At 42.4% G+C, this 26,219-nt stretch overlaps 5 protein-coding genes across 9 annotated transcripts in view; 2 read left to right on the top strand and 3 right to left on the bottom strand.

Moving 5' to 3' along the window:
- Positions 1 to 4,728, top strand: part of ank1a (ankyrin 1, erythrocytic a) — a gene marked incomplete at its 5' end in the record, with an annotated part of 80,988 nt that extends 76,260 nt beyond the window's left edge. The window contains 4 exons of the mRNA XM_083674100.1: positions 515 to 598; positions 1,162 to 1,314; positions 2,838 to 2,936; positions 4,395 to 4,728. Coding sequence (XP_083530226.1) covers positions 515 to 598; positions 1,162 to 1,314; positions 2,838 to 2,909 — 309 coding nt within the window. The 3' untranslated portion in view covers positions 2,910 to 2,936; positions 4,395 to 4,728. The remainder of the gene's footprint in view (positions 1 to 514; positions 599 to 1,161; positions 1,315 to 2,837; positions 2,937 to 4,394) is intronic.
- A 4,090-nt stretch (positions 4,729 to 8,818) lies between these two features.
- LOC310807590 (eukaryotic translation initiation factor 4E-binding protein 1-like) lies at positions 8,819 to 12,234 on the top strand. The gene is made up of 3 exons (XM_083674114.1): positions 8,819 to 9,256; positions 11,281 to 11,475; positions 11,640 to 12,234. The coding sequence occupies exons 1-3, from the start codon at positions 9,121 to 9,123 to the stop codon at positions 11,669 to 11,671; spliced, it is 363 nt and encodes a 120-aa protein (XP_083530240.1). The 5' UTR covers positions 8,819 to 9,120; the 3' UTR covers positions 11,672 to 12,234.
- A 3,100-nt stretch (positions 12,235 to 15,334) lies between these two features.
- Positions 15,335 to 17,581, bottom strand: spaw (southpaw). The gene is made up of 3 exons (XM_083674113.1): positions 17,308 to 17,581; positions 15,669 to 16,486; positions 15,335 to 15,546 (listed from the first exon to the last, which is right to left on the bottom strand). Exons 1-3 carry the CDS (start codon positions 17,429 to 17,431, stop codon positions 15,394 to 15,396), a joined length of 1,095 nt encoding a protein of 364 aa, XP_083530239.1. The 5' UTR covers positions 17,432 to 17,581; the 3' UTR covers positions 15,335 to 15,393.
- Positions 17,582 to 18,178: 597 nt separating this feature from the next.
- dguok (deoxyguanosine kinase) lies at positions 18,179 to 21,594 on the bottom strand. 2 transcript variants are annotated; one of them, XM_083674109.1, is made up of 8 exons: positions 21,562 to 21,594; positions 21,075 to 21,296; positions 20,847 to 20,956; positions 20,554 to 20,750; positions 20,068 to 20,215; positions 19,435 to 19,550; positions 19,115 to 19,214; positions 18,179 to 18,723 (listed from the first exon to the last, which is right to left on the bottom strand). In XM_083674109.1, exons 2-8 carry the CDS (start codon positions 21,187 to 21,189, stop codon positions 18,697 to 18,699), a joined length of 813 nt encoding a protein of 270 aa, XP_083530235.1. In that variant the 5' UTR covers positions 21,190 to 21,296; positions 21,562 to 21,594; the 3' UTR covers positions 18,179 to 18,696. The 2 variants fall into 2 exon arrangements, with proteins under 2 accessions (XP_083530235.1, XP_083530234.1); XM_083674108.1 differs by having other exon boundaries at positions 21,075 to 21,562.
- Positions 21,595 to 21,877: 283 nt separating this feature from the next.
- Positions 21,878 to 26,098, bottom strand: tcn2 (transcobalamin II). 4 transcript variants are annotated; one of them, XM_083674105.1, is made up of 10 exons: positions 26,011 to 26,098; positions 25,518 to 25,585; positions 24,478 to 24,670; positions 24,216 to 24,385; positions 23,890 to 24,042; positions 23,571 to 23,743; positions 23,224 to 23,398; positions 22,947 to 23,127; positions 22,535 to 22,653; positions 21,878 to 22,364 (listed from the first exon to the last, which is right to left on the bottom strand). In XM_083674105.1, the coding sequence occupies exons 2-10, from the start codon at positions 25,573 to 25,575 to the stop codon at positions 22,303 to 22,305; spliced, it is 1,284 nt and encodes a 427-aa protein (XP_083530231.1). In that variant the 5' UTR covers positions 25,576 to 25,585; positions 26,011 to 26,098; the 3' UTR covers positions 21,878 to 22,302. The 4 variants fall into 4 exon arrangements, with proteins under 4 accessions (XP_083530231.1, XP_083530233.1, XP_083530230.1 ...); XM_083674107.1 differs by having other exon boundaries at positions 22,947 to 23,123; positions 23,220 to 23,398; positions 25,935 to 26,080; XM_083674104.1 differs by having other exon boundaries at positions 25,935 to 26,079.
- Positions 26,099 to 26,219: the final 121 nt, after the last annotated feature.

Below are 26,219 nucleotides of genomic sequence, written 5' to 3' on the forward strand. Positions count from 1 at the left end.
TTTACATAAAGTACCCCCCCCCCCCCCCCCCCCCTTCTCTCTCTATCTCTCTCATCTGTTCCCTGGGTTGGAGTTGGAGACAGTTTAAATGAGGAGACTCTCTGGGGGGCTATTTTAAAGTGCTCTAGATTCCAGGACCCCTCTCATTCAGTTAGCTGACTCCTGGCTTTCTCTCCATACCATCCCCAGTCTACGTGCTTATAGTGTCATGGGAATTCACACCCACATACTGTACTCATATTTGACATATTGACATATATATCTGGAGTAAGTAGTAGGCCAGTCCAGACGTAGATCCTTGAATGCAGTCATTAACAACAAAGGAAAGCTGACTGGTTTCTTCCTTTCTTTCCTATAGATAGAAGTCTGTCATTACTTTAGTGAGATTCATGGTTGTATAGGTGTGTTCTGTACCTGTGTGAAGTGGTATTACAGGCCACTATTCTATTCTGATCTGACGTTGTTGGCTTGTTTGGTTGTTTGTTTGATAATGCACTTGTTGTTTCCTCCACAGGGTGATGAGGCAGATGATCTCCCCGGGGAACAAGTGAGTGAGGAGCAGTTCACAGACGAGCATGGAAACATTGTCACTAAGAAGGTCAGCTATCCCAGCATGCCTCTAACCTACAGGCTTGTTCTGTTACTCCCTGTTCTCTGTTCATGTTAAACTCACTATAACCATAACTCATAGAAATGATTATTACATTGATAATCATGACTCATCTCGAATCACAACAGTCATCACCATATGTCACAGCATGGGAAAATGTCCCCTTACTTACATTGGCTCTGGGTATTAGAAGATGCCAACAAGTGTCACAGGGAAGCTAGCATTTCCATTTCATGAAGGTTGTGGGTCAGAGTTTTTATAAGGGCAGGGTTGATGATGATACACATAGTATATAACAGTGTTTTAATGAAAGTACAGTAACCGCTGTATTGTGGAGTGGAAGTTACACAGAGAACACTCAGTGAAAATAATGTGTAGATAACCCCCACTCAACCTTTCCTTTCTTCCCCATTTCCCCCCCCCTCTCTCTCGCTCTCTCTCTCTCTCTCTCTCTCTCTCTTTCTCTCTGACTGTGGTCTCCCTTCTAAACTCTATCATCCACCTCTATCTCCCTCCCCCTGTGTGTGTGTGTGTGTGTGGTGGTGGTGTAGATTGTGCGGAAGGTGGTGCGCAGGGGGAAGGGCTCATGTGAGGAGGGGGGTCAGGATGTGAGTGTGGAGGGCTCCCTGCAGGATTGTAACGAGCTGGAGGCTGAGGCGGAGATGTTCATGAACTACGCCATCCTGGGCCGAGACAGCAGCAAGGTGGGCTACTGACCTGCATCAGGCCACACTCACTTGGGCTAGGAGGGGCTGAGACTCATCTGGCATAGGAAGAGCAGGGGGCACTCAACACTGGACTGAAATCAGCTGGACCATACTGGGCTGATCAAGGCCTACAGTATTTGCTAACTGCATTGAATTTTCTGTTTGTAGTCATGTAAGGACTGGACTCAAGGTAGCAATCTATGTACACTCCTCCGATCCAGCTTTAACACACTGGTCCAAACCAGGCTGTAGGGGGCTAAACCTGCATGAGCTGTAGTGTGGTGGTGAGCCAGGTGAAGTGGTGTGTGTGTGTGTGTGTGTGTGTGTGTGTGTGTGTGTGTGTGTGTGTGTGTGTGTGTGTGTGTGTGTGTGTGTGTGTGTGTGTGTGTGTGTGTGAGTGTGTGTGTGTGTGTGTGTGTGTGTGTGTGTGTGTGTGTGTGTGTGTGTGTGTGTGTGTGTGTGTAATGGGAATCAACCTGTCATCCTCTAGCAAGAGAAGAGGAAACTTTGAATTAGTTGTGTGAATGTTGCCATCTTGCCTTGATGTTATATGCATCCACTTTAGCGAGCCTCACTCAACCGTGACTTCATTTTCCCATGTTCACCCTGCATGTCGGAGGAACCAAATAGTCCGCAACTGCATCCTGCTCTTATAGCTTGTACTGTTGTTTCTCTGCGTTTTGGCTAAAACAACAAAGAATGCTCATAGGTTTCATAACCACAGTCAATATTTTATATCATTATCAATATCTGCTCTGTCTCTGTAGTTTATAGATGAATGTCTGTTTCTCTCCAGTTGAAATGAATGTCTGGATTTTGGTTCTCCATGCTGTGCTAATGAGATCCATTCTTCCCCCTCAGTAACCCCAGTCACTGACTGACTCTGCTGTCTGCCTTCCCTGCCTCCATTAAAAAGTCTTTAGTCCTTTAACCGTGACCGTGTGCTGTATCATTCAAACCTGCACAACTCTCTGAATCCATGTAGATGTTTCTGATGCCTCTCCCTTTTCTCTTTTCCTGTGTCCAAACCCCCACCCACCCCACCTCTCTTGGCTTGGCTGTCTGTCCATCACCTCTCCTGCTGTGTATTCTCTTCATCTCTCTTTGTCCCCTGTCTCAATGTTTCCCTCTAACCTCCTACCCTCTCCACCCCTGTCTATGTTCTACCTCTCTCTCATCTCCACCCCTGTCTATGTTCTACCTCTCTCTCATCTCCACCCCTGTCTATGTTCTACCTCTCTCTCATCTCCACCCCTGTCTATGTTCTACCTCTCTCTCATCTCCACCCCTGTCTATGTTCTACCTCTCTCTCATCTCCACCCCTGTCTATGTTCTACCTCTCTCTCATCTACCACCCTTCCCTCCTCCTTCTTGCTCCCTGTTCTTATCTTTCTGCTCTCTTACTAATACATCATCTCCACCTCCACCTCCACCTGTTCCTGTCCCTCCTCCACCCTCGCCCCTCGCCCCTGGCTCTCCCCCTGCACCCCCTCCCGATTGCCCCCTCCTCCCTGATGTAGCCGGATATAGTGGATGTGAAGAAGGGTGCTCAGATAGTGAAATGTGCCAGTCTGCGGAGAGTAAAGCAGTGAGGCAGACACAGTGCCGCGTCCCCGCAGGTACAGGACTGACCCACAGAGCCACACCCCTGACCTGTGGACTCTACCATTTAATCCTGTCTCTCTGGATTAAATAGACCTGGATGTTACAGTAATTCAGTACTAATGACATTTAATGTTAGTACTGCAGTGACATTTCGTGTGGATTAGCATTTAACTAATACTGTGTATTGCCATTTGATGCAACTACCGTGCAATGATATCTAATTTGATATTTTAGATTCACAATGTATGTAAAAACATTTGATTTGGTTTTTCTATCCCTAAAATACCCAGACAAGAACATCTGTTTTGTCAGTTTGTTGAGTTTGGTTTATGAGGGTGTCTCTTCGCGTCAGTCAGGCCATGATAGACCCTTAATGAATAGGGTCTAATTAATTGTTTTTTTAAGACTATCAGTGCGTAGAGTTATATCTGGTTAACTATTTGGATGTTTACCACAATTGTTTGTCATACTGTACTGTCTTTAATGGGAGCGTCAAAGCTAATAGATGTAGCTCTTGTGTTGCAGTATCTTTAATTAGTGGGTAAAGATCATGTTTGACTGTGTATTAAGCAGTGTCTAAAGGGTCAGTCCTATTTGTGCCACTATTTTGTGGAGAACTAGTTCAGTGCAGTACATGTGTGTCTGAATATGATTGTCATTTATTACATTACATGCTCGTCTATGCATACTGTAGTTCCAGATAAAAATGAGCATGTGGCTCCACACTGGCAAAATGTGACAGGGATCCAAAGTGAGAATGTTTTCAAAGGTCAAAACAGCAAGGCCAGTTGTCACTTGCAATGAAAACAATCCGGGGCAACTGTGTTTTGCTCCGTCCGTGTGTCTGTGTGTGAATATATGTGTGAGTTCCTCTGTATAAGACTCACCCAGGGGAGTAACTTGTGTGTGTAAGACACTGACTTGAAAGATATGACATTACTTAAATAACTGGCATTACAGAGACAGCATAAACATTAGCCAACTACTACACTAACTCATCTTTTGAAGAGTCAGATCTTGACAAAGGCTTGTATCGTATTGCTTGTCATGTAATGCACATTGACTTTATAATTTAATCAGATTTTGGATTTAATTAAATTACTTACAGTGAGTGTTAGAGTTTTTCACCGACACATTCGAGGTGCACGCACAACACTAATCTCTCATCAAGTATGAAAAAAGGGGCCCAAGTTTGAGGGGGAAGGCAAATTATCACTTTAGCCAAGGACATTTGTAAGACAAGCCCTTGTAGTCCATCAGTGTTTTGGCTGTGTGTGTTCATATATTTATAGACAAGTATGCATATTCATAGATACTCCCACATCTACTGACTTGCCTCTCTGAGGACTAAGGATGCAGGTCAAATCCACAACAGATCCATCAGTGTTGTTTGATCTTATCCTCCGCATATGCAAGTGGTAAGATGTCTTATTGCCTTTTGTAAACCTCTACCTCTTTCCCTCCCTCCTCAGGATTCAACTCCTACACCAAACCCATCCTACTTAGACACATGACCGGCAGCAGCTGACAAAAGGAAGAGTCCCCATGAAGAAGAGGAGTATAAGGGATAAAAAAGAGAGAACTGAACAGCAACAACAAACACCAACTCCATAACGACAACCACAATGGCAATGTCGACGATCAGCACGCGCTGGAGGAAATGGATTTACTTGTAGTTTTCTTACCTTTTTTTTTAAAGAAACAATCAAAAAACATCAACTGCTAGGCTAGAAGCATGATTTCGTATAAAACAAAAACCAAACAGAGACAAAAAAAAAAACTAGCAACCAAAATGTGCTTCCTGTTATATGTATCAGCATGAGTGACTGCTGCCGCATGGCCTGTCTTTAACTACAGTACTCTAAGGGATTATGGGTGGAGGGAGGGCAGGGGATGGGTGGGAGGGAAGGGAACATTCCTATATGGGATGGGCATGGGATGTAGGGCAAAGTGAATCATAGGCCCCTTTTCTAAAGAAACAGGGCATGGTTTGTTGGTGAAAATTAGTAAAAGGGAGACTATAAGACACTCAATTACTCAATCTCTAGGCAACAGGTCCCCACCTCCCTGTCACACTGTTAGACTCTTCAAGCACAGAACATCACAGGCTAGTTTCAACACACTGATGTCCCACTGTTCTTACTCCAGTAGTCTACACTTTCTCCCTAAGATATTGGCCTTGTACATAATATATGCACTAAAATGCGACGTGACTGTGTGTTACGTGTGTGTTTTATGTTACAAAAATCCTATGCGATGCCGATGATGCTGCTGTTTCAGATACCCAAACTATTCTTCCATAGTTTTCTTGTTCGGTTCAAACTAAACGTATATATTCTATATATCTTGAGATCTGTGTGGGTATGAGAACAAAACAAACCTTTCTGTCGTTCTGCCTGTTTTATCTGTCCGTTCTTGTGTGTCAGGTTATTTGTTATTTTGTGATTTTCATGTGCTCCCTCCCTATGCTTGTGTCACGTCACCTAGAGAGGGCATTATTAGGTTCAATGGCATTTCACGGTTCTCTGTGTTTTGGGAAGACAGATAACTGTGTTGCACTTGCCTCCGCAACCCCACACCCAACCTCCCCCAGAGTGGTTCAATGTTAGTTTCAAAGGGGAAAGTTACTGGAGTAAAGGCTAGTATGACCATGGAGACTTTGAGTAGACTTTCCGTCTCTCCTGTGTGCGCAGCTACAGCCCAGCTCTCCTTTCATCAGCATGAATTGACCTGGTGAATTGTATCATGGCCACCTCTTCCTCTCTGCACCTCTCCCTGCACAAAGTGCATCCTGCCCTCACCACCCCATTCCCCCGGTTGCCCTCTCAGTGTGGATGTAGCAATCCTATCCTCCACCAGCAGGTGGCAGGGGTCCCCTAATTCTGTAGCAGTGTCTTTGAACTACAGCTCTCCCTTCTGGACTATCTGTGTCACACAGACTGTGTATCTGATATCACAGGAGAAATCCACAAGAGAGTTTATAGATCATTTCAGCACCCTCTCCTGTCATTCGATACAAGGGTAGAGCAGCTGAAGCACTGCTGATAATGTAGCACTGGTTTGGCTGGACAGAGTAGAGAGTCAGAACGAGAGAGGAAAGTACTTATGTGTGGATGTGTTGAGCTTTTATGTTTGTTTTCTTGGCATCTCTCAGGAGTATAGCAAAGATAGCCAGCCACCAATCACTGTGATAAGAAACTGTAATATTGACCCCACAACTGTGAGTGTAAACAGCCCCACCCAAACCCTGTCTCCTGTCTCACCCTCTTCTCATTGTCATGCTTCCCTTCCCCGTGTCTGCTCAGAGATGTGCTGTCAGAAATTTGTTTTAAAGATAAGCAATAACGCTTGGTCAGAGGAGTAGGTCTTTGTCTGTGTGTGTGTGTGTGTGTGTGCATGTGTGTGTGTGTGTGTGTGTGTGTGTGTGTGTGTGTGTGTGTGTGTGTGTGTGTGTGTGTGTGTGTGTGTGTGTGTGCGCAGGCATGTGCGTGTGCGTGTGTGTGCAATGATTACACTGATCTTAACACTTGATCCCCCTTAGCACTGCTTTTACCTTAGATGTACTCTCAATCAGGAATGATGTCAGCAATGACTCACCTGCCATCCACTTTGGTTGTGTCAAGACAATTTACTCAACAAAGAAGCTGTTTTGGATGATTGAATCCACCTAGTTGTTTTCTTATCCAAATGTTTTTCTCTTAGTCCCAAAAGTGTTTGGCTTGTGTGTGCTTGTGTGTGTTTGTTAGTTGTGGGCAAGGTATATGACTTCATACCAGCCATCCCCTGAGTTTTATGCAAGCAGATCAGTATCTCGTTTTCAAACTCATCAAGGGAATGTAGCAACGGTGAGAATGTGCTAACGGCAGATACTAAAATGTGTCCACTCATCGTTGATTTAAGCCTTAATAACATTAATATTCACTTTTATGGAGAATTGTGAATGGTGTGCGTGTGTATGTTTGGGGTGCGTGTGTGTGTGTTCTGTGTGTTTGTGTGTGTGTGCGTGACCATGAACGTGAGTGTGTGTGTGTGTGTGTGTGTGTGTGTGTGTGTGTTATGAGCCCACTGATTGTAAGTACAATTGAGACTGACATGATACAGTGCTGTCAAATTACAGTGCAGGGTATTAGGAGGTAGCAAGAGTGTGAAGATGGTATGGATGTATCCAGCAAAGAATCTCCCCAGATGCTAGAAATGTCCCTTATTCATGCAATCTACATTGTTTACAGTAGTGTTACCTCAGTAAGTCTGCCATCCTACTATCATATGGATTACATGCATTACATCCCAACCTTGCACCATAAGTGATCAAATACATTGCTCATATTGGAGCTAAATATAATGTCACAAAACTCCACTGAACACCCTTTGCAATAAATACCCATGAATCTACAGGTCCATGTTTAGTCAGCATCTGTAGCCAGAGATAATGAATGTACGGTGTTTCCCCTGAGTTGCTGTGTCTGGGCTCTGTAGATGCTAGAGATGCTGTTGATTGGAACTCAGGATCTATTATTGTTTCTCAAACATATCAGATTGAACACTCATATGTGCATACATATACATAATACATGTTAATGTGACCCATCCAGGAGAGAGAGAGGGAGAATGAGAGAGAATTCTCAAGAGAGAAGGTCATGTTTTGGTTTTGAGACATTTGGACAAACATTGCATCATCAATGGAAACACCACCTTTTTATCCTCCCATGACAGGGTTAAAACTATGGGGCAAAGTAACGACAAATGGTGATGGCAAAGTGGAGCACCTGTGATCGCTCAAGGTTGGCCCTGTAAGAGCTTTGGTATGGCAAGAAACACATAATCACAGACGCCATGTTTCCCAGTTTGATTCCAGGATCTAGTCATTGAGGGGGGTGATGGTGTCATTGATAGAGAGAGCAGACTGGGTATTGTGATCCATGGGGGGCAGATGGCTGGACTGCCCTTTGAGCCGGGCTACATGGTGGCTTCACGGGCTATGCTTTTTAGATGACAAGCATTTATCCTCAACACTGCCCACTCCCAATTCATCCTTGCTCTGTAAAACCAAAAAGAGTTTTAAGTTCTAAGGTTTCCACACAGTGACAGTTTGAGCGGAGGAGTCCATTTAAGTGCAAAGAGAGGAAGGAGTGGCTCGGACTTCAGACTTATCAACATGGAATTGTGAAAAAACATGCACTGACGGACTACTGAAGCAATGACATAAACCAAGTTCATGCAAAAATATTAACTGTTGCAAAAACTAGAGAACACATGTATACTCCTTTAGAATGGATTGAAGACATTATTAACGCAATAGCATATTACTCAATACTAAGGAATGCAACTGCGCACATGCACAGAAAATGTTTTTAATATAAATTACTATATATAAAATATATGAAAATATATATTTACTTAGAATGCTATGCACCCTTACTTGTCAACTGGGATTATAGTTATGTTGGATGTACTTTTAGCATCATAGCTACCAAGAGACTGTTGAGTTATGGGTAATGCCTGCAACCTGGGAAAAATAGGGGCCTTGTGGGTATTTTAACTTGTTTTGTTTGCTTTTTTATTGTTATGGAGAGGTCAAATATGAGGAAAAAATACATGTACAAGACTTTTAATCAAATGAAAACCGAGGACATCTATAGATTATTTACCCTGTACACCAGCTCAAATCATTTACAAAATTAATAAAGAAATGAAATGTCCTTGTGTTTCCATGTGTTTTTGAGTTTGTGGGTGGTGATGAGTTCATGTATTGTACTACTCATACATAACCTGTTGAAGTGTAAACTGAACTACTGAAAATCAGCTCACAGTCAAGCGTGGTAACACCCTACACCACAGGGAGGCGATATAATATCAATTTCTCGCCCTGCAGAGCAGCTCTTTCCTGTGTGTGTTTTTGTGTGCGTGTTGTCGAGAGCAGAGTGGAAGGACGTGTGCCCAGGTATTTTATATAAGAACCTGGCCAGTTCTATGATTGCGTGTACGAATGTGTGACTAGTGTAGATGCAACATTATTTGCACTTATTAGGACAAAAGAAAGCTATTTATTTGTATTTATGAGAAAGTAACAAGGTAGCGAACAAAGGAAACAACAGGCGTGCTGAGTGCTTTGTTGTTTGCAGGTCCAGGGTTAATTGTCAAATTTAGTTATTTAGATAACTACAGTTTACTGTTGAGCAAACAGCCCTCGATACAAAGATGTCTACGGACTGTCAGAAGATTACAAGCAAGGCCATTCCGACGACCAAGCGGGTGACCATAAACGACGAGGCGCACATGCCCCACGACTACTGCACAACTCCAGGAGGAACTCTCTTCAGCACAACCCCCGGAGGTAATGTCAGAATTATGTCAACAGCTGTAGAAATATAACAAGCTAGTTATCTGGTCTTTACATTAAAATCAGTCTGTTGGCTCATGAGTCTTGCAGCGAAGAAACCCGATCGATCGATTACCATACGTGCTCGAGTCAACAAAACATGCGCTAAAGCACTGCACTGAACTGAGCAGATTGCAGGTGCCCCTCCTTGAACGTAATTTGACTTGTCAAAGCAGGACACATTGCATTGGCGACCACCTGAGTGCAATATTGTCTGACTAGTGGCACATTTTCAGCCAACAGTTTGAGCTGAAATAGGTAGTCATGCTCATCGCACTGCATCCCTGGTCACAGCTGTACTTTCTTCTCTAGCTAGCTGTACAACCATTTTAAAGCTTTAGCAAGGAGACATAAGCTGGACTCTCAGAGAACTCTTATCCAGCTCACCGAAAGTGAAAAGTAGCAAGCTAGCTTAGTTTGCTCATCTCGTGGCCTAGTTAAAAATACAGATTTGTTTTAGTTGGTCACATGACATGGTCAAGCTATGTTTAGCAAGTTGTTAGCTTGGATAGCTTCAAGGCTGCCGCAAGTGCAACAGCATGTGATAATATGAGAGGTGTGTTGCTGTTATGCTGGTCTTCAGCACATGCTCGTTGTTTTGTGTTATATTTTTTATAAACTCATAAAATGTTTGGAAGTAAGCCTAATAGTGGCGCATCTACCAGCGTCGCACAACCTTTTTCTTCATTTTTCCAAGTGTGTACTGTGTATTTAGGTTTGCATGTTCAGTACTCATGTTTGTTCTAACTTCTATCACGTTGTTTATTGTTATTATATTCCTTAGATGAATGTGTATATGTGTGAGATGGGTACTACAGTTAGCAAAAAGAAACTCTGTATTTGAAGCGAAGGAACGGCCAAGAAGGCCGAGGTGTATTGCAAACCTACCCCAACAATACAGAGAACATTTTCATACTTGTTATGCTTAATTATTGCTACAATTATGCTTTGGCAACATTCTGTTGGCACTCTCCTTGAACACATACTCTAGTTCATCTATGTGGCCCACACAAAATCACGAAAACCCCTCTCTAGCTAATATTCATTGCCATGACTCACCAGTCTAGAAACTTTCTTGAACTTGAGTTCACGAGCATCCTCAACTCTGTATTGTGATATTTTATTGTCCAAAGGTGAACAGCACATTTTTACAAGCATATTGTGTCAACAGATTGGTTAGTTATGGCAGATTTGTGTGGGCCAAATGCATAGATGGTTGCATGGTCTAGAGTAGGCCTTTATGGAACCTTCTCTAGGCATGTTCGGGGCTATGCTGTCACCAGTCATGTGATACTTTTACAGCATTTCCACGAGGCCTTTTACTTCCCCTCTTACATTTGGTTGTCGGTGGTGCTCAACATTGATTTGGAGATTAATAACACACTAGGAGGACTTGTCAGATCATGTTGTATTGTCTTATCTTTCAGCAGCCATTGAACCCTCTGTCACAAGAGACGTACTGTATGATTGACCAATCTGACACATACCTTGTCCCAGCATTTTAATTGCAGTTTACAGCTTGCATTCCTTGTCCAGTGCAACAACGCAAGCAAGATGTCTCTCAGTCTGTGCTTAATGCATGAGCATTATTAGAGGTAATTTTGACGTGTGCTCATATCATAGTCATCCTAAGCTGGTCCAGTGACCCCAAGTCCAGTTTCTGTCTGATATTATTTATGCAAGGATGTTGGGGGGGAGGGGGGGCCACAGACAGGGTTCATGCCCTTCTGTCCGTTTGCTAAGGTTTTTCCCTTTCAGACTCTTATCAGTAGCTTGTGGGAATATCTGGAACAGAACACAGCTGGATGTACACAGCTGACACTCTACTGCTTGGTGAGCAGATATTGCAGACTCAGCACTGTTGGCACAACAGCATAGACTTTGTGAACTCCTCTTGCTTTTTACATTTTGTAAACTCATGTTCATTGTAAAATACCTTTACACCCTACCCTTTGTCTTCTCTCTCCTCCCTCTTCAAGGCACAAGGATCATCTATGACCGTAAGTTCCTGCTGGACTGTCGCAGTTCCCCAGTGGCAAGGACACCTCCACGCTCTCTGCCCGACATTCCAGGGGTCACCAGCCCACCATCCAAGCACATCATCAATGACAAGGTCCCGAATGGAGAACCACTGAACAACAACATTATCACCGCACTTGCTGACAAGATCGCTGGTAAGAGCTCTTATTCCAGGTTACAATTTAGAGTACAATATTTTAGATTCCAAATATTCTCCATAGCCTAGTTTAGCCTGACATGTTCAATAAGGCATTATTAAGTGTGACTGAAAATTATTGTATTGCTTTACAAATGTTTGTGCGTTTTATTTTTGGTGAAGGGGATGATGCACAGTTTGAAATGGACATCTAAGGAGAATATGAGCATTCGAGAGAACTTCACTTACTACCACGAAGAGCGGCTCAAGCGGACCACCCTCCCACTCCAATATTGGATCACCCAAACTTATTTTTTCACATATGTCCATTAGTCATTTTCTGTTTCACTACCACTATCAGTAGTATATTCTAAAATCTGCCCAAGGGCTCGAAGGCGTGTGAATTACTGTTTCTCGTGCAGCACCTTGGGTGTCTTTCTTTTGTGAAGCCAGCTGATGTTGAACATCTACAAAAGACTGCCCCACCCCACCTCTGTCTCCCTGTGTGTCAGAGAGTAGAGGCCTGTGGAGGTTGTATTGGTCTATATTCTATTTTTTTTTTTTACACTGAGATCACCCTCATCTCTTCTGTCTCCTCCTCAGATACTGCCTTCAAAATACTTGATTAGCATTTTTTTGCTGATAAAAATGATTGTTCACCATAAGTGTCATACAGAGGAATGTAAAACATACTTTGGTTGATTTACATTTTGAGTCCGAAAAAAAAGAAGTTTTCCACATGATTTGTAAGACAAAGCAATAAAGCAAAAAAAACGTAGGTGTTCGGCAGTATTTTTTGTATTGTTTAAGATGGATTCTTTATTTATTTGTTATTGCATTGCCTGGGTATGAAAAAAATAATCACGTCGTCGCTACTGTAACCAGGTTGTCTTCATGGATTATTTTTGGTTTAGTCCTCAACGCCCATAAAACGGTCCACATTTCAGCAAGCTGATGAATGAATGACTGCAATGAAGATGACCTGGAACGCAACTTCCAACTCATCAGGTCAGACGGGAGCTGTATAGGTGGGTGGGGGTTTGTGTATTACAGAAACAGGGAAGGATATCTTCTGTCAAAACATCGGAGACTTCTAGGTCTATCTGGCAACTGTCGCTAGTCGGGAAGGTGAATAGGTCGACCAGCTAAAATACACGTTCCTCCTCGGGGAAACTCATGGTATCTATCTGGCTGGAAAAGCAAATGACCCAACAAATGGTTATTCTACGGGTAATATAACAGTAAACCGAAGACGATAGCTTTTCTGCGGTGATAACGTAGCACAGATAAGTGCACCAATACACATGTATTACTTGAGGTCACTAGAGGCCTTAAAATACAATTTCGTTTTTGTATGCATTTTACACAATTACCTGTGTAATCGGTTTCTCCATCGCTTCACTTCACAAATTCATTTAACTAGATGGAATGTTCAAATTTCCCTCACTCTTTGTCACGGACAGAATTGCAAGCCCCCGGTTCTACTGTTCAGCAAAGCTGTCGCGCGTTTGTGGTGTGGCAGGAGCCAGATGCAGACCTGGATACGGTTCAATAGAGAACATATTCTCATCCTAGTCTAAATTAGACACCAGATCATTGGTTCTGAGAACTCATCCAAAAACCACATAGGTCTTCAGACGGAGTTATTACATGTTGTATTGGAAACCATAAATACCTATATCAGCGGTGGGCTATTGGTTCAATTTATTGAAGGTTCAGTTTAATGAATGACTTTAACAACATTGAGGTGATGAGTTCATTTTGTCATTGTACTTGTCAAAGCATCTGTAATGTTTATTCACTATGATTTTGAGTATCTTTATTGACCACTGACAAATACTTGCATCCTATAAGGCAGTGCAATCCCATAGTTATATGTGCATCTCACAATAAGATGTGACATTATTTCACAGAGGGAAAAGGATGATACACAATCCCATGCGCCAGCACAAGAAAGGTAAGCCCACCGAATGTACATACATTATGATAGTAGTATGATGATGGTATTAACTATATTGCACAAATCAAACCACGATATACCACACCCTTGTGTGTTATTGCTTAAATAAAATTCAATGTATGAATACAAATTGGTGCTAATTCAAGTGTAGAATCAATATGCAATGAACTGACCACCAGGGTTCTTTGGTGTGGGGAACAGGAGGAGGTTGTTCAACAGAGTTTGTGATGTGTGAGAATCCACACATGCTATAGGGTTGTGACACCTGGCTCCTTGTCATTGTCTTTGAGCTGCATTAGTTAATCGGAAAGCCACTGGGCTTGTTCCCCACGCCTCAGTGTTTGAACAAACACTGTCAAGGGTCCATCCTAAAAGCCTCATTATGGCAACTGGACTTTCAATGAACATGACAAAGACTCTTATCACCTAGACATGGATGAGCCTGTTGCATATGCTATTACATATTTGGCATCATGTAGTGTCAGAAGCGCATTGGACTGTTAAACTTGGTAATTCAGTGAGGATAGCCTTGAATTCAACTTTGACCTTTTGACTACTGAATAATGTTTACAGCTCAAAATAACTTGCTTCTGAGCGGTTCAGAGTGTACATGAGCACTGAGGTCAGTGGTGTCAATCAATGCTTTGTTTGTACAGCAATATGTGATGGGAAGTGGGGAGTGTGTAAATATCTATTGACTGTTCTGACCTTGCTGTAGTGGCACACAGTAGCTCGTCCTTCCCCCCTCCCCCCTCCTCTTTCTGCTCTTGTTAGTCTAATGACCCCTCCCTGTCACTTTTGCTTCCTGATCCCCTACTTACACCCCCCAAAATAAACAGTTGCTGCCCTTTTTCTTTCCTACATTCACCATCCCTCTCTTGTCCCCTCCATTATACAAGTTTCCCCCTGCATGTTTCTTCAAACACAATCAACTAAGGAGATTGCTTGGCTGAGACATTTTGTGAGGGTACTGATGACTTCCCCCTAATGATGATGTGGATTTGACTGATGTGGATTTGAGGCAAGGATGGTAGATAGCAAGTGACTGGTCAGAAAAGCCATAAACACACTTCAGCTCAGAATAGATTATAGACAAATGATCCAACGCTAAGGCTCTTTCACAGTTGTGTGTGTGTGTGTGTGTGTGTGTGTGTGTGTGTGTGTGTGTGTGTGTGTGTGTGTGTGTGTGTGTGTGTGTGTGTGTGTGTGTGTGTGTGTGTGTGTGTGTGTGTGTGTGTGTGTGAGTCAGTCATTCAATTTTCAGGAGTAAGGGAATTAGCTATCTGATGTAATTTAAATGTATTTTTGGGGTTTTGTTTCCTTATAAACTATAACAGATGAGAACTATGCTGGAAGTGTACATTTCTGTTAAACAATATTATATCAAATACATTTCACAAAAACTTTGATCAAATAAAATTTAAAAAACTAATATATTTATTTTTCACATTCTATATACAAATATATATATTTCTATTTAGTATGAATGATTAATGTTAATGTCAAATCATTGTTCAACATTATAATTAAGGTAACAACAAGGCAGAATAATACTGTGCTTACATACCACAAAGTATCAAAACCTTTACCATAAACACTGCCAATGTGAATGCATAAGTAACATCCAGAATCCAGTATTCCTCTTAAATATTCAAATAGGCCTAAATATTACAGTACAAGCGTTATCATATAATGCATTCCTTGTTAGTGTCTGAACAAACACTATCACGGTCCATCCTAAAAGCCTCATTATGGCAACTGGACATTCAGTGAACAATGTCCATTTGCATTTATAAGACCACATACAACATATTAGAGTCAATCAGTTGATGGCACACAAAAGTCGCCAAGTAGGCCTATAAATAGATCTCATGCTCTTTCCTACAGTCCCAACGTTAGTGCCTCGGTGCTTCTCTGGTTAGTCTTAAGTGATTCGAAAGAATAGTCTTGTGTTTTGGGGCCGAGGTTACTGGGGTGTCAATGACAACCACACTCTTCCACGATCATGTCCTCGTGATGCCGCAGAACTACATCATCGTTCTCGTAGTACAGCATGGACAGCGGGCTCAGACGCGTGGGCACGCAGGAGGGACAAGACACCCGATCCGGATGGTACAGTCTCAACAAGCTCTGAAAAACACATGGAAATAACGTAAGCCTTTTTACCAAACATAACTCTGAACACATGGATCTCACCCAACTATTTCAATTGAACTACGATTATATTATTAGTAGTAGTAGTTATATCTTACTTGCATGTAGGCGTGATTGGTGGGCTTGAAGGATTCATCCACCGGAGTAGGGCACTCGCCTTCGCAGCGGAACGCATTGTAGCGTTTTGGGTACACGATCCACTCGTTCCAGCCGATCTGATCGAAGTCCACCCACATGTCCACTTTCCGACAAAGTGGGCGCTGGACAGCTTCTGTCGGTGACCCAGTGGCTGCAATTCCACCGGCTACACGAACCCTCTCCAGTCGGTTCCTCTTGTGGCGACGGCCTTGAACTTCACCGCTCACTCGGTCCAAAATCACATATTTGGAGTGTTCCACAGTACGGATGAGAGTGGGTGCGCGCTGACCATCCAGAGGCAGATTGTGCTTGGAGAAGATAACCATCATGACCCGGTCAGCTGTTGGATGCTGCGCCTTCCTCCGCCTGTCTCTCAAATGCCCGAGGTGGGGAATGTCAGCCACCTCCCCAGAATCCCCGCTCCCGCTCCCATGTTCTGCCTCCATCACATCCTTCACTGTTGCGTCTTGACTCGTCACTGCGTCTCCCTGGTGTAGCCAGTATTTTAGCAGGTCTGTCACATTGAAAACCTTCCAAGAAGACCTGGTGTCAATTGGTGATGCGCCAAAGCTCCCCAGGAGAATGCGCTCCTCCCGGCACAGTGCGGTGTCCGACTCGCAGCCCTGCTTTCGTGAGTGGTAGATGTCCACGGTGACGCGCTTGGAGGCGGAGAACGCAGGTAGTCTGATCCGAAGCTCTGACAGCTGGACATCATCACTAGCAGAGATGGAGGACATGTCGAAAGTAACGGTCCATTTCCCACCCACTTGATGGCAACCTGGACATCAAGAAAAACGACAACCCAATTAAATATATGCAGTGAAGACTAATCACGAAATTTAAGCACACACGTAGCCGCAGACAAGCCAGGTCACAAGACAGATGTCAAAACGTTGAAGGGAAAGGGAGGAGAGGACAGGATGTGTATTGAACTCCCCCTTGGTACAGACGTCTGAGGGGCTAATACACACACCCACTCACATAAAACAGAAAAAGCCTTTAAAGTCGAATAAGCATTGTGACACTTCTGGGTTGTAAAAGGGAGGATCAGATAAACGCAGATAAGGCACCAACCAAAGTGCCAGGCAAAGATGGAGAGGACAAACTTATGTTCCTAGGACTGGTTGAACTACAGGTCAAAACTGTATCAGCCAACTAATACAGGCGCGCACACAAGACAATTGTACCAAGTTAAAGAAATGCGTAAAAATACGTTCTAAAGTTCAATAGTCTTTGCTTAAAGTTAGAAAATCCAATTCGAACTTCTCGAGGGCTTGGCGCGGCCTAAGTGACATTTTGGGCCAAAATTAGTTATATGCTGTATATGTCAATGGAAAGCTCTTTATGAGATCTATCAGTTGATGAAAGCAGCTAACTTAGATCCTTAATTGCATTGAAATAGAGTGTATAAAGACTCCTCACAATACAATCGGCTCAGTTTTGTTTTGACTCTCCTGACAAATTTGGAAAATGTCACTGGCCCTTTGCGCGCCCTCGTTATCCAAATATATAAATAATAAATAAGGAGGCTCTGGTAATATTGGTTGTAGGGTCACTATTAAACAAAGTTGTTATATAATAAACTTTAGGTCTACTTACCATTTGCTATCAAACTTAGGACGGAGTCAGAATCGTGTAGAGAGGTGCTGTCATCTCTTGCGCTGACGGGGTCGACAGATTGCGCAGGGTCTACAGGCTTGAGGGAGCGGTACAGTTGCATCATGTACAGAGGGTACCTGTTTGGATGGTAGGCAGAACTCAGATGTCCTAAACTTGACTCATACTCATATGACTCGTGAGAAATAAGCGTCAAACTGCTAAGCCTGAAAATGCTGACGAGAAGCGCGCAGAGGACAATCCGTGTCAAGCCTTCCATTTGCTTACTGAAGCGTTGTGTCCTTAATATATCTAAGGTAGCCGCTTTCACGTTAATGCTATAGCGGAGAGAGAGGTAGCTCCAGCCTCCGTCCTCTAGCTGGTCTTGAGCTGAAATGATGCTGTGAGGGGAGAGAATCCCAGACAGACCATTTATAGTGGACAGCTGCCCTTTGATGACCCCTGCCATCCACATGCATCCCAGAACCCTCTGATCCTCAGTGCACATCAGAGAAGGGGTGAACATGACAACATTTAGCCAAGGTCATTGTCCTTCGAAAAGTCCCAGGCTTTTATATTCATTAGGTCGTAGGATCATTCCTTTGAGAGTGTTTAGGATCCGAATCCCTTTGATAACCCCACATTCAAAAACAATGACGTTAGTTTAACACATTTCAAATACTCACGCCCTTAACATTAATAGGCCTGATCTATATTCTGAATGAGACGACGGTGATGCTGACACATATAATTTAAATTAACAAATTACCAGCAGATTAGCTTATTCTTCAAATCGATTATTTAAAATGTATGCACAAAATGTATCTAAAATTCGTTTCCATAAGTTGCTTCTTTTTATTAAGAAGATGTCCTACAAAATGCACCAACGTTAAATACAGTAAGTGAGTAAAATATTAGTAACATAATTCACATTTTCAATAGTGATATTTTATCTTACTGACTACTTTTAAGATCTAGCTTGCAAACTCAGAACATAAATAGAATGACAGTTACAATACGGATATAACCCTTATCAGACTATACAAGTAACAAAAAGGTATCAAATAAATGCTCAAAATAACATTTAAACTCAACAACAAAAGAGAACACAAGATAAACAAATGTGTTACGTTCTGGTTACGAGACACAATTTCAGACTGTTCACAGGTCACACAATGAGGCACCTGACTTTGTGCACCTGAAAACTTAAGTTTTAAGTTCAAATGGTCTTCACATCACCCTATGAACACTGTGAAAACATAGTAAAATTGTGTGGAAAAATTGGTTGGAATGAGGATTATTGCAAATACACATTTGTAAGATATTGACTGAGGTCCAAATGGTTACATCTTGATCCCATGGGGTCAAGGGATCTGCTCAACTGACTGTTCCTCATAATCCACTGAAGAAGTTCTTCACCTGTGTAGGGGAAACAAATGACCCCATCAGAGACACAACTTCAAACAACAACAATCATCTGAGAAATACATTTGTGAACAACACAAAATCATGAAACACACCATACAAAGCCTGAGAAATATTCAACAGTGAAAAATAAATAAAAGAGATCACAGCAAACAGAATTTCAATGACAGATAAGCAATTAACACCTTCCTCACGTCAAGGACAGGCAATAATAAATCAAATGGGTACAGGATTACTGCAGATCCATGTATTGGTTGAACAAAAAGCAACACTGTCAAAAGAGTGCCCTCTTGTGGTCAACATCTGGTGCAGCCAACATGTTTCAATGTAAACGTCAATGACCTGTAAGCACAAGTGAATGTGCAAATGAAAATAGACTACATACCTCTGTGATCAGTTTGGCTTGCACCTCAAGGTCCTTTTCAAACTCTATGCTAGCATCCAGCACCAACACAGGCAGGTGTGTCAACTGCTCGAAGTGCAACCTGAAGAGACAGAGCATTACTTTATAACACTGAGCACCCAAAATCCCTCCGAATTTGACAACAGCCACACATTCAACAGCAAGAATTGTCATAAATTGTCAAAAAGGCCTCCTTTGAAGTACTGAATGACAATGAAGGGCAATTAAATTGTCCTTTCATACCACATTAAGTGAAAAACCTAAATGAGAAACAACATAGCATTGTTTAAATGTGTACTCACGTAGTGCTCTTCTCTATAAGCCACCTCTCATGCTGAGTGTGCAGCTTCTCCAGGTAGTCTAGTTTTACGCTTTCCTCTTCTGTCCGCCCCCGTCGCCCCAGCCGCTCCATACATGTCTGAGAGGACCACAAAGACAATCAAGACCTTTTAGACCTGATCAAAAAGGTCAGGTTGTCATATTTGGTCTGGGGACCATCATCGGAACCTCTTAATTTTTTACACTGAAGCAGATACAGTAAAAAAAAAAAAAAAAAAATATATATATATATATATATTTTTATTTTTATTTTTTATTAAATGAATGGGGCTTAACAGAGCAGTTTTAAATGAGGAGAAGCTTGAAATCCTGTTTCCTCTATTGTCATTCAACCTGCAGTACCATGTTAAAACATTTTTGTGTGTGTGAGAGTGCATTTTGTGCAATAGATGTAAAGTTTTTGTACAGAAGTTTTCATTTTTATTTCATTTTCTCTAAATTCCTCCTCTACCTCAATGGACCAGCCTCCACTGGTATGCACACATATCTATTGCATGAATGCTTGTTATATACATATAGGCAGTGCTTTATGGTTTGAAAGTATGTTGGTTAGTTGGTTTATATTTCAGAGTAAATGTAAGCCAACACAGCAGTACCTGTGGGGGAGCTCTGAGGTAAATAATGCCCTCTAACTCAACCTGACGGCCAAACTGCTCAACTAGGAAAGAGTGCCAGTCCTGGTAGACCGCCCACTCTGTAGAGTTGATGCAGCCAAGCTCAAACATGTTCAGGGCAAAGATGTATCTGACGAGATAAAAAAAATATGAGTGTGTGGAGAAGCGACAAGGGAGGTAAGAAATTTTTTTTAGTTATACAAGATAAAGCAGTATCAACTTATTATAGTCCTCCAGAATGCGACTTAACTATGTTCAACTACAGTTGAAAAGTTGAACATCATGCTACTATTGATTCTGATGTGTTTCATGTTTGATGACGTGTAGTAGTAAGTATAGTAAAATAGTAGTAGTAATAGTAGTATAAATAAGATGTTATATTTTATTATCTCCAAATATGACAACTCATTGTTCATTATGAATATTATGGTCCCTATGTCCATGTCCCCTAGCTCATCACCCTCTCACCTGTCACTGTACACAGAGCGCTCAAAAACCTGCACAGGAATACCCTCTGAGTTTAGCAGGTGAGCTGGTGGTGGCTGCAGCTGTGTACGCATGCGACTCATGCAGGAGTAGGTCTGGAATGTGTAGGACCAGCGCTGAGGGTCCTGATACATCATCTGCAGCAGGTTACTGGCTGTCTGCTCGGGATATGGGCCAGTCTGTAAAAACAACAGCACAGCAGTAAATGTATGCAAACTTGTGACTACGCAAGTCAGATATAAATCCCTCATTATCACATTCCTACGCTTTAATACCTGAGAGGTTCCGCTCTCTATGCTCTGCCACTTGCTGACGGGTTCAGGGACCACTTCCCAGTCCGGGCCAGCAGACTGCAGTAGTCGAGCGAAAGTAGACTTTCCGACCGCTGATGTTGGAACAGTAAGCCATAAACAGCAACAATTACCACAAATCACTGGTCTTGTTTGGTAAGTTAAGGACTATCAACTTGATAACTGGAAATCTTAAACTGAGTTTACACCTACCAATGTTGCCTTCAATAGAGACCCTCTTAACTCGACTGGTCCTGTCAATTGATATGGTGCTTGATTGACTGAGTGGCGAGCTCGAGAGGGCGCGTTTGATCGCCCGTCTAGCCATAATTGCCTTGACAAGCACTGAATTTCCGACAGGGCTGGCGCTAAAATAACGTCTGTTCCACCTCTGAACCGATCCAGTACTAACAGATCCGATATACCGCGACCAAACTGTGAGGGTTTTACAGTTGGAAACCAAGTTCATGGACCGGTAGAGTGAGGACATAGACATGACATTTAGCTATGTAGTGATTAGCGTAATAAAATAGCTATCCCAACGTCCCCAGTACTCTAGCAGTATAAACAAACAACAATTTATATAAGCGAAATAAACAGCAGCAATTCATGTGAATAGCATTTGATAATAGTTATACATTCTATATATAATTTATTGTTAACAGTACAGTGACAAATGTAATTTATAATCCTGTCTCACATAGTCGTTAGCCGGTGCCGGATGTTTTTAAATGTGTATTTCCGGTTGTCAAACGCTTTCTTGTTCTTCAGTTTCTACTGGCGAGTAAAACAAACATTACGCACACACTACCACCTGCTGTTGCAAGATAGTACTATATTAAATATTGTCAAATATTCGCCCTCTCCTGACAAATCCAGACTATGTGGTTTTCCACTGTCTCTAACAATTCCAAATACTGGAGGATGGAGGATGGACACAGCCTATAGTAGTAATACTATCCCAGTCCTTAATGCTGAAAATAATGCTTTTGTGAAACAGTAATAAAGCTGACAAACACAGTGAAATGCACATTTATTGAAACAGCCACCACACCATACGTTTAAAAGAAATTAAACATTTTTAAAAGTTTGTGTATAAAAAGTCAATATGTCAATTCACAGATTATTTTAAATCGATTTGATAACACAGAGCTAGAGCACTAGAAGTAATGAAATCCTCACTTCAATTTACTTATGATCAACTATGCAAGAGTGCAAATTATGCCCAACTCTGCTGAAGTCTAGTCTCCAGCAATCATAGACAGTGGTATCTTTCAAACAATTAAAATCATTGACATTGATATTTTCCATCCAGGTATATTCCATTTATATCTGCATGGATACAGAAGAGTAAAGCACATTGTTGAGCTAGATTGCTCTCCATCAGATTATTTGAAATAACACCTTATTTTATCAATCACTACCTCAAGCATGTGATGTCTCAGTAACTGGTGTTTTTGATGGTGATCTGTTGAGCCTTCTCAATCTTCAAGTCTTTGATACCTGGAAGAGAAACCAATCATTGTTTGAGCATTGTCATACTGTACTAAGAAGGAATCCAATGTTTGTTAGATCAAAGCAGGTAGGAAAAATGGTATTGTAGAGTAACAATGTAGCAGGAAAGATAATGTATGCATCTTGTGTGCACATGTGCCATAACCCTGTGTTCTCACCCAGAATGAGAGCAGTGCCATCTGAGGAGAGATTCCAGTATCTACGGTCACTCTGTCGAGCCCGCTCCCCATTCACCATGCTCAGGAAGGGCCCCCACAGGCTGGACTCCTTCTCAAACCTGCAGTGTAGGCAGAAGGGGGAGTAAGAATGAGAATCCATAGTGTTCAAAACTTGTGATGAAACACTTTATCTGACAAGGTTGTTCACCGCTCAAGAGGCAGTCACATAACCTTTTATGAGCTGTAGAAATGTTCAGGAAGACAGTAAATTGCTCTCTGGAAAAGTTTCACTTTGAATCTGATTGTCATGGTCGGTACGGGGATTTAGGGCTAACTCCTCTAAACCCTTAGTTACACAGCTGTCAACAGAATTGCACCAGAAATGTGAATAATGATCATGACTGTAACTCACGTGAAGCCAGTGTTCTTCTGTTGAAGGAGCTCCAGGGCATCAACCAATGAGGAGCCTTTTGTCACGTCCACAAAATACACAGTAGACGCCCCATTTGATTTCACCACCTCCACGTTGAGGGGCACTTCGGTCTGGCTTGGTAACACCACCACAGGCTTGCTGACCTCCAGCACCAGGCTGTCTGTAGAGAACAAACCCAAGCATTCTTAAGAGTAAGAATCAAACAGACCTCAAAAAGAGATTGTCGACTGTTGTTAAATGACTATGTTCCACTTGCCATCCTCGTTGCGACACTGCTGGCCCTTGACTTGCAGGTAGGACTTCTGCTGGAGGGCTGGCAATGTTTGGGAAATGGCCATGGGGTTTTGATACGTCCCCTTCCTTATGTCTGACCTCATGGCCTCCATGGAGGTAGCACACTCCTCAACCTGGCTGCCCATTGCCAGCAGGGCCTGTGACACAGAGATTAACTAGTTTAAATACTTCTATTCCTTTAGTAACAAATACATACCTAACATTGGTTGTGTGGTCCTTGTCTCTAGTCCATAACAGAAGACCACCAAAAATGTACCTGGGGTTCAAGTAAGGAATGAGCCATGAGAGAGAAAGTCATCCAGTCTATACCTGCACTGCGAGGCCTGTGCTGAACTCATTGCCCATGTGACCATCAGGTCGCTGGGAGTCCAGTAGCTTCTTCTTGATGATGTGCAGAGCCTGCTGCAACTGGGCCGCATCCTGCACATGGAAGCCAGCCTCCTTCAGGCACTGCAGGGCCATCCCAGCCATGGCATATGTGTCTGAAAAAGGACAGAGGGGACAAAGCAAGCCACAAAGATTTTTTGGGCAAATTTGATTATGTTTAAAGTAAGGACTATGATGTTTAAAGTAAACTGACATAAAGACCAGTGAAATGACACTCCTAAATCCCCATAGTCCCACTCACCGATGCAGTCGGAGTCACCATTTTTGATATGTTCATGCTCAACTGCCCTGATGAGCTTGTTGCTGACGTGTGAGTTGACTCTAACCCCACTCACACACAGAGCCAACACACCCAGAGAGTACTGGTAGTAATTAGTCAAAGGACGGTGGCTGACTGCAAGAGAGAAAGAGAGACACATATTAGACAAAGACTAACTTATGGAAGTGAGGGTAAACAGACAATGATGGTTTCATGTTATATTAAGTATTATAGGGTCTTATAGGGCTTTTGTATCTCTGGCATGAATGAAAAGGGAAAGAGTAAAAGATGAAGGAGTAGAGGCTTACAAGCGATGTGCTCCTTCTCCTGGTCCATCTGTCTCTTTAGATGGGTCAGCAGGGTCTCACTCCTCTGATTGACAGTGAAGCTCAGGGTGTTGAGATCATAGCAGGAGGCCTTCAGGGCAAGAGTGTACAGGGCCAGGCGACCCACCACAGGCTGACCACTAGACAGAGAGCTGAGGAGGACCAAGGACACCGTTGAGGTGGGAAGATGCAATTGATTGTGTCAGCACTGTCAAGTATGGCAGTTATAAAAATTACCTCTTACCTCTCTATATTATTGTGGAACTGTGTTTTGAGTACATTTAGGTGTTCACTCTCCTTGCCAAGGTTGTGGTGAGTGGAAAGCCGCAGGGCCAAGTGCACACTGGGATTGGAGAGTGCCTCCTGGTCCTCCAGAGAGTGCAGGAGCTTCTTATTGAATGAAAGGAGCAGTTCGCTATGATCAGAACCTACAGTATCTGTACACACACACACACACACACAAAAAAAGGTTAAGTAATTTGCTCAAGGATAATTTCCAATGTTACAACATGACTAATAAACGCATAGTGGCATTTTGTTAACGGAAGTAAAAACCCTGTTGTGCTCACTGAGACCATATAAATCTAATGTCCCTGCACTCTGTGTCATTAAGGTCAAAGCATTGCTCAACTAGCCTGTTTCCTCTGCTGTATCAGCAAAAAACGGAAAGACTTCAGCAACTTAATAACCAAAGGAATTTTTGCATGGTCACCGACACGTAACAAAGACATAGTACAGAAGTGTCCCACCTGTTAATGTGACCCCAGTATGAGTGTGTGTGTGTGTGTGTGTGTGTGTATGGGGGGGGGGGTTAAGTAACAGACAAGTAACAGACAGTTACAGTGACAGTGTAGTACCTGTACATACACGGTTATAGAATATTTTAAACAACGTAATAACAGGTATTTTCAACTCTAAATACAAGTGAGCATATTTGTAGAGGTTTTGGTTTTTTTTTGCTACAGGGCTATGTTGAGTTTAGTTTAGTTTATTTGACCATTTGAAAAACAAGCACACACAATACAAAAAAACATACAAACATGAATAAAACTAATTTAGAATAGTACACAATAAAGTCCAGGACTTATTTTCATGGTGATCCTCCCACAACAAGTTGGCTTAGCAACATTGGCAATAAAGTGGTACACAGACTACTGATCACAAAATTGCAAAACCACATTGACAGTCATTCCTTGTGAATCACGTGTTTCAAATGTAAGATTTTTTCTGGATTAGAACAATCTGCCTGTCAATATTCCTATCAGGGAAAAATGTGTAACTTACCACATGGTTTGCTGGTAACCACTGCCAGCAGCACACTCACAATGTACAATGTGTACATGTTGGATAACCTAGAGAGAAAACATGGAAGAGAAGAAAGACAATATGTGCATTACAGCACAGCGTAAATGACGTCTCTCAATCAAAAGGCACAACACAAGAAAGATGTGTTCAACAATTTCCTAACGACCAGACAGGTCTCACCACTCAATCCCAAATGTATTAGTCCTGGTCCAAGGTGAGCAGGAGTTAAAATACCTTGCAGGATAGTGTCAGGCCTTCCCACTGGAGAGTGACAGCAACTTCAAACAGATGACTTTCAATAGAAACTAGGTCCCAGAGTTTAAGGCAAGATAGCCACAGCAAAATACACAAGCTACCAACAGCACACGGACTTTAAACAAGATTAAACTAACTCACTTAGACTGGAGAACAGGCTTCACCACTCAATCCCAAATGTATTAGTCTTGTCTAATCATACATGTATGTTACGTACTTGAAGTGTCTTAAACGCCGAGATGTGGACACTGACTGACTGAGCTGCGTTTGAAGTAACCTTGTGTTGGCATGGCTTTCATGGTCGAGTCACATGACTTGTCAAAAACAACAAGTCCCAAAGGCGCGAGCACTCTACATCTCTCGAAACGTGACGTTTTTTTCGCGCGACTCAAATGTTCAACATTTGCAAAAGGGTTCTTCCCCTCA

The sequence above is a fragment of the Argentina silus genome (genome assembly GCF_951799395.1).
Source record: "Argentina silus genome assembly, chromosome: 7".
In the NCBI taxonomy this organism is placed as follows: Eukaryota; Metazoa; Chordata; class Actinopteri; order Argentiniformes; family Argentinidae; genus Argentina; species Argentina silus.

Bases quoted from the DNA above. Each gene is read 5' to 3' on its own strand.
- dguok (XM_083674108.1), bottom strand. From the start codon at position 21,357: ATGTCTATGTCCTCACTCTACCGGTCCATGAACTTGGTTTCCAACTGT. The intron at 20,957-21,074 runs GTAGGTGTAAAC...TTCCAACATCAG, and splicing joins CTCTATTGAAGGCAACATTG to CGGTCGGAAAGTCTACTTTC. The intron at 18,724-19,114 runs GTATGTAGTCTA...TCCCCTACACAG, and splicing joins AAGCCAAACTGATCACAGAG to GTGAAGAACTTCTTCAGTGG.
- LOC310807590 (XM_083674114.1), top strand. From the start codon at position 9,121: ATGTCTACGGACTGTCAGAAGATTACAAGCAAGGCCATTCCGACGACC. The intron at 9,257-11,280 runs GTAATGTCAGAA...TCCCTCTTCAAG, and splicing joins CTTCAGCACAACCCCCGGAG to GCACAAGGATCATCTATGAC. The intron at 11,476-11,639 runs GTAAGAGCTCTT...TTTTTGGTGAAG, and splicing joins ACTTGCTGACAAGATCGCTG to GGGATGATGCACAGTTTGAA.
- spaw (XM_083674113.1), bottom strand. From the start codon at position 17,431: ATGATGCAACTGTACCGCTCCCTCAAGCCTGTAGACCCTGCGCAATCT. The intron at 16,487-17,307 runs GTAAGTAGACCT...CTTGATGTCCAG, and splicing joins CCTAAGTTTGATAGCAAATG to GTTGCCATCAAGTGGGTGGG. The intron at 15,547-15,668 runs GTAAGATATAAC...TGTGTTTTTCAG, and splicing joins CCAATCACGCCTACATGCAA to AGCTTGTTGAGACTGTACCA.
- tcn2 (XM_083674105.1), bottom strand. From the start codon at position 25,575: ATGTACACATTGTACATTGTGAGTGTGCTGCTGGCAGTGGTTACCAGC. The intron at 24,386-24,477 runs GTAAGAGGTAAT...GGTCCTCCTCAG, and splicing joins TTCCACAATAATATAGAGAG to CTCTCTGTCTAGTGGTCAGC. The intron at 23,399-23,570 runs GTATAGACTGGA...TCTGTGTCACAG, and splicing joins GCACAGGCCTCGCAGTGCAG to GCCCTGCTGGCAATGGGCAG.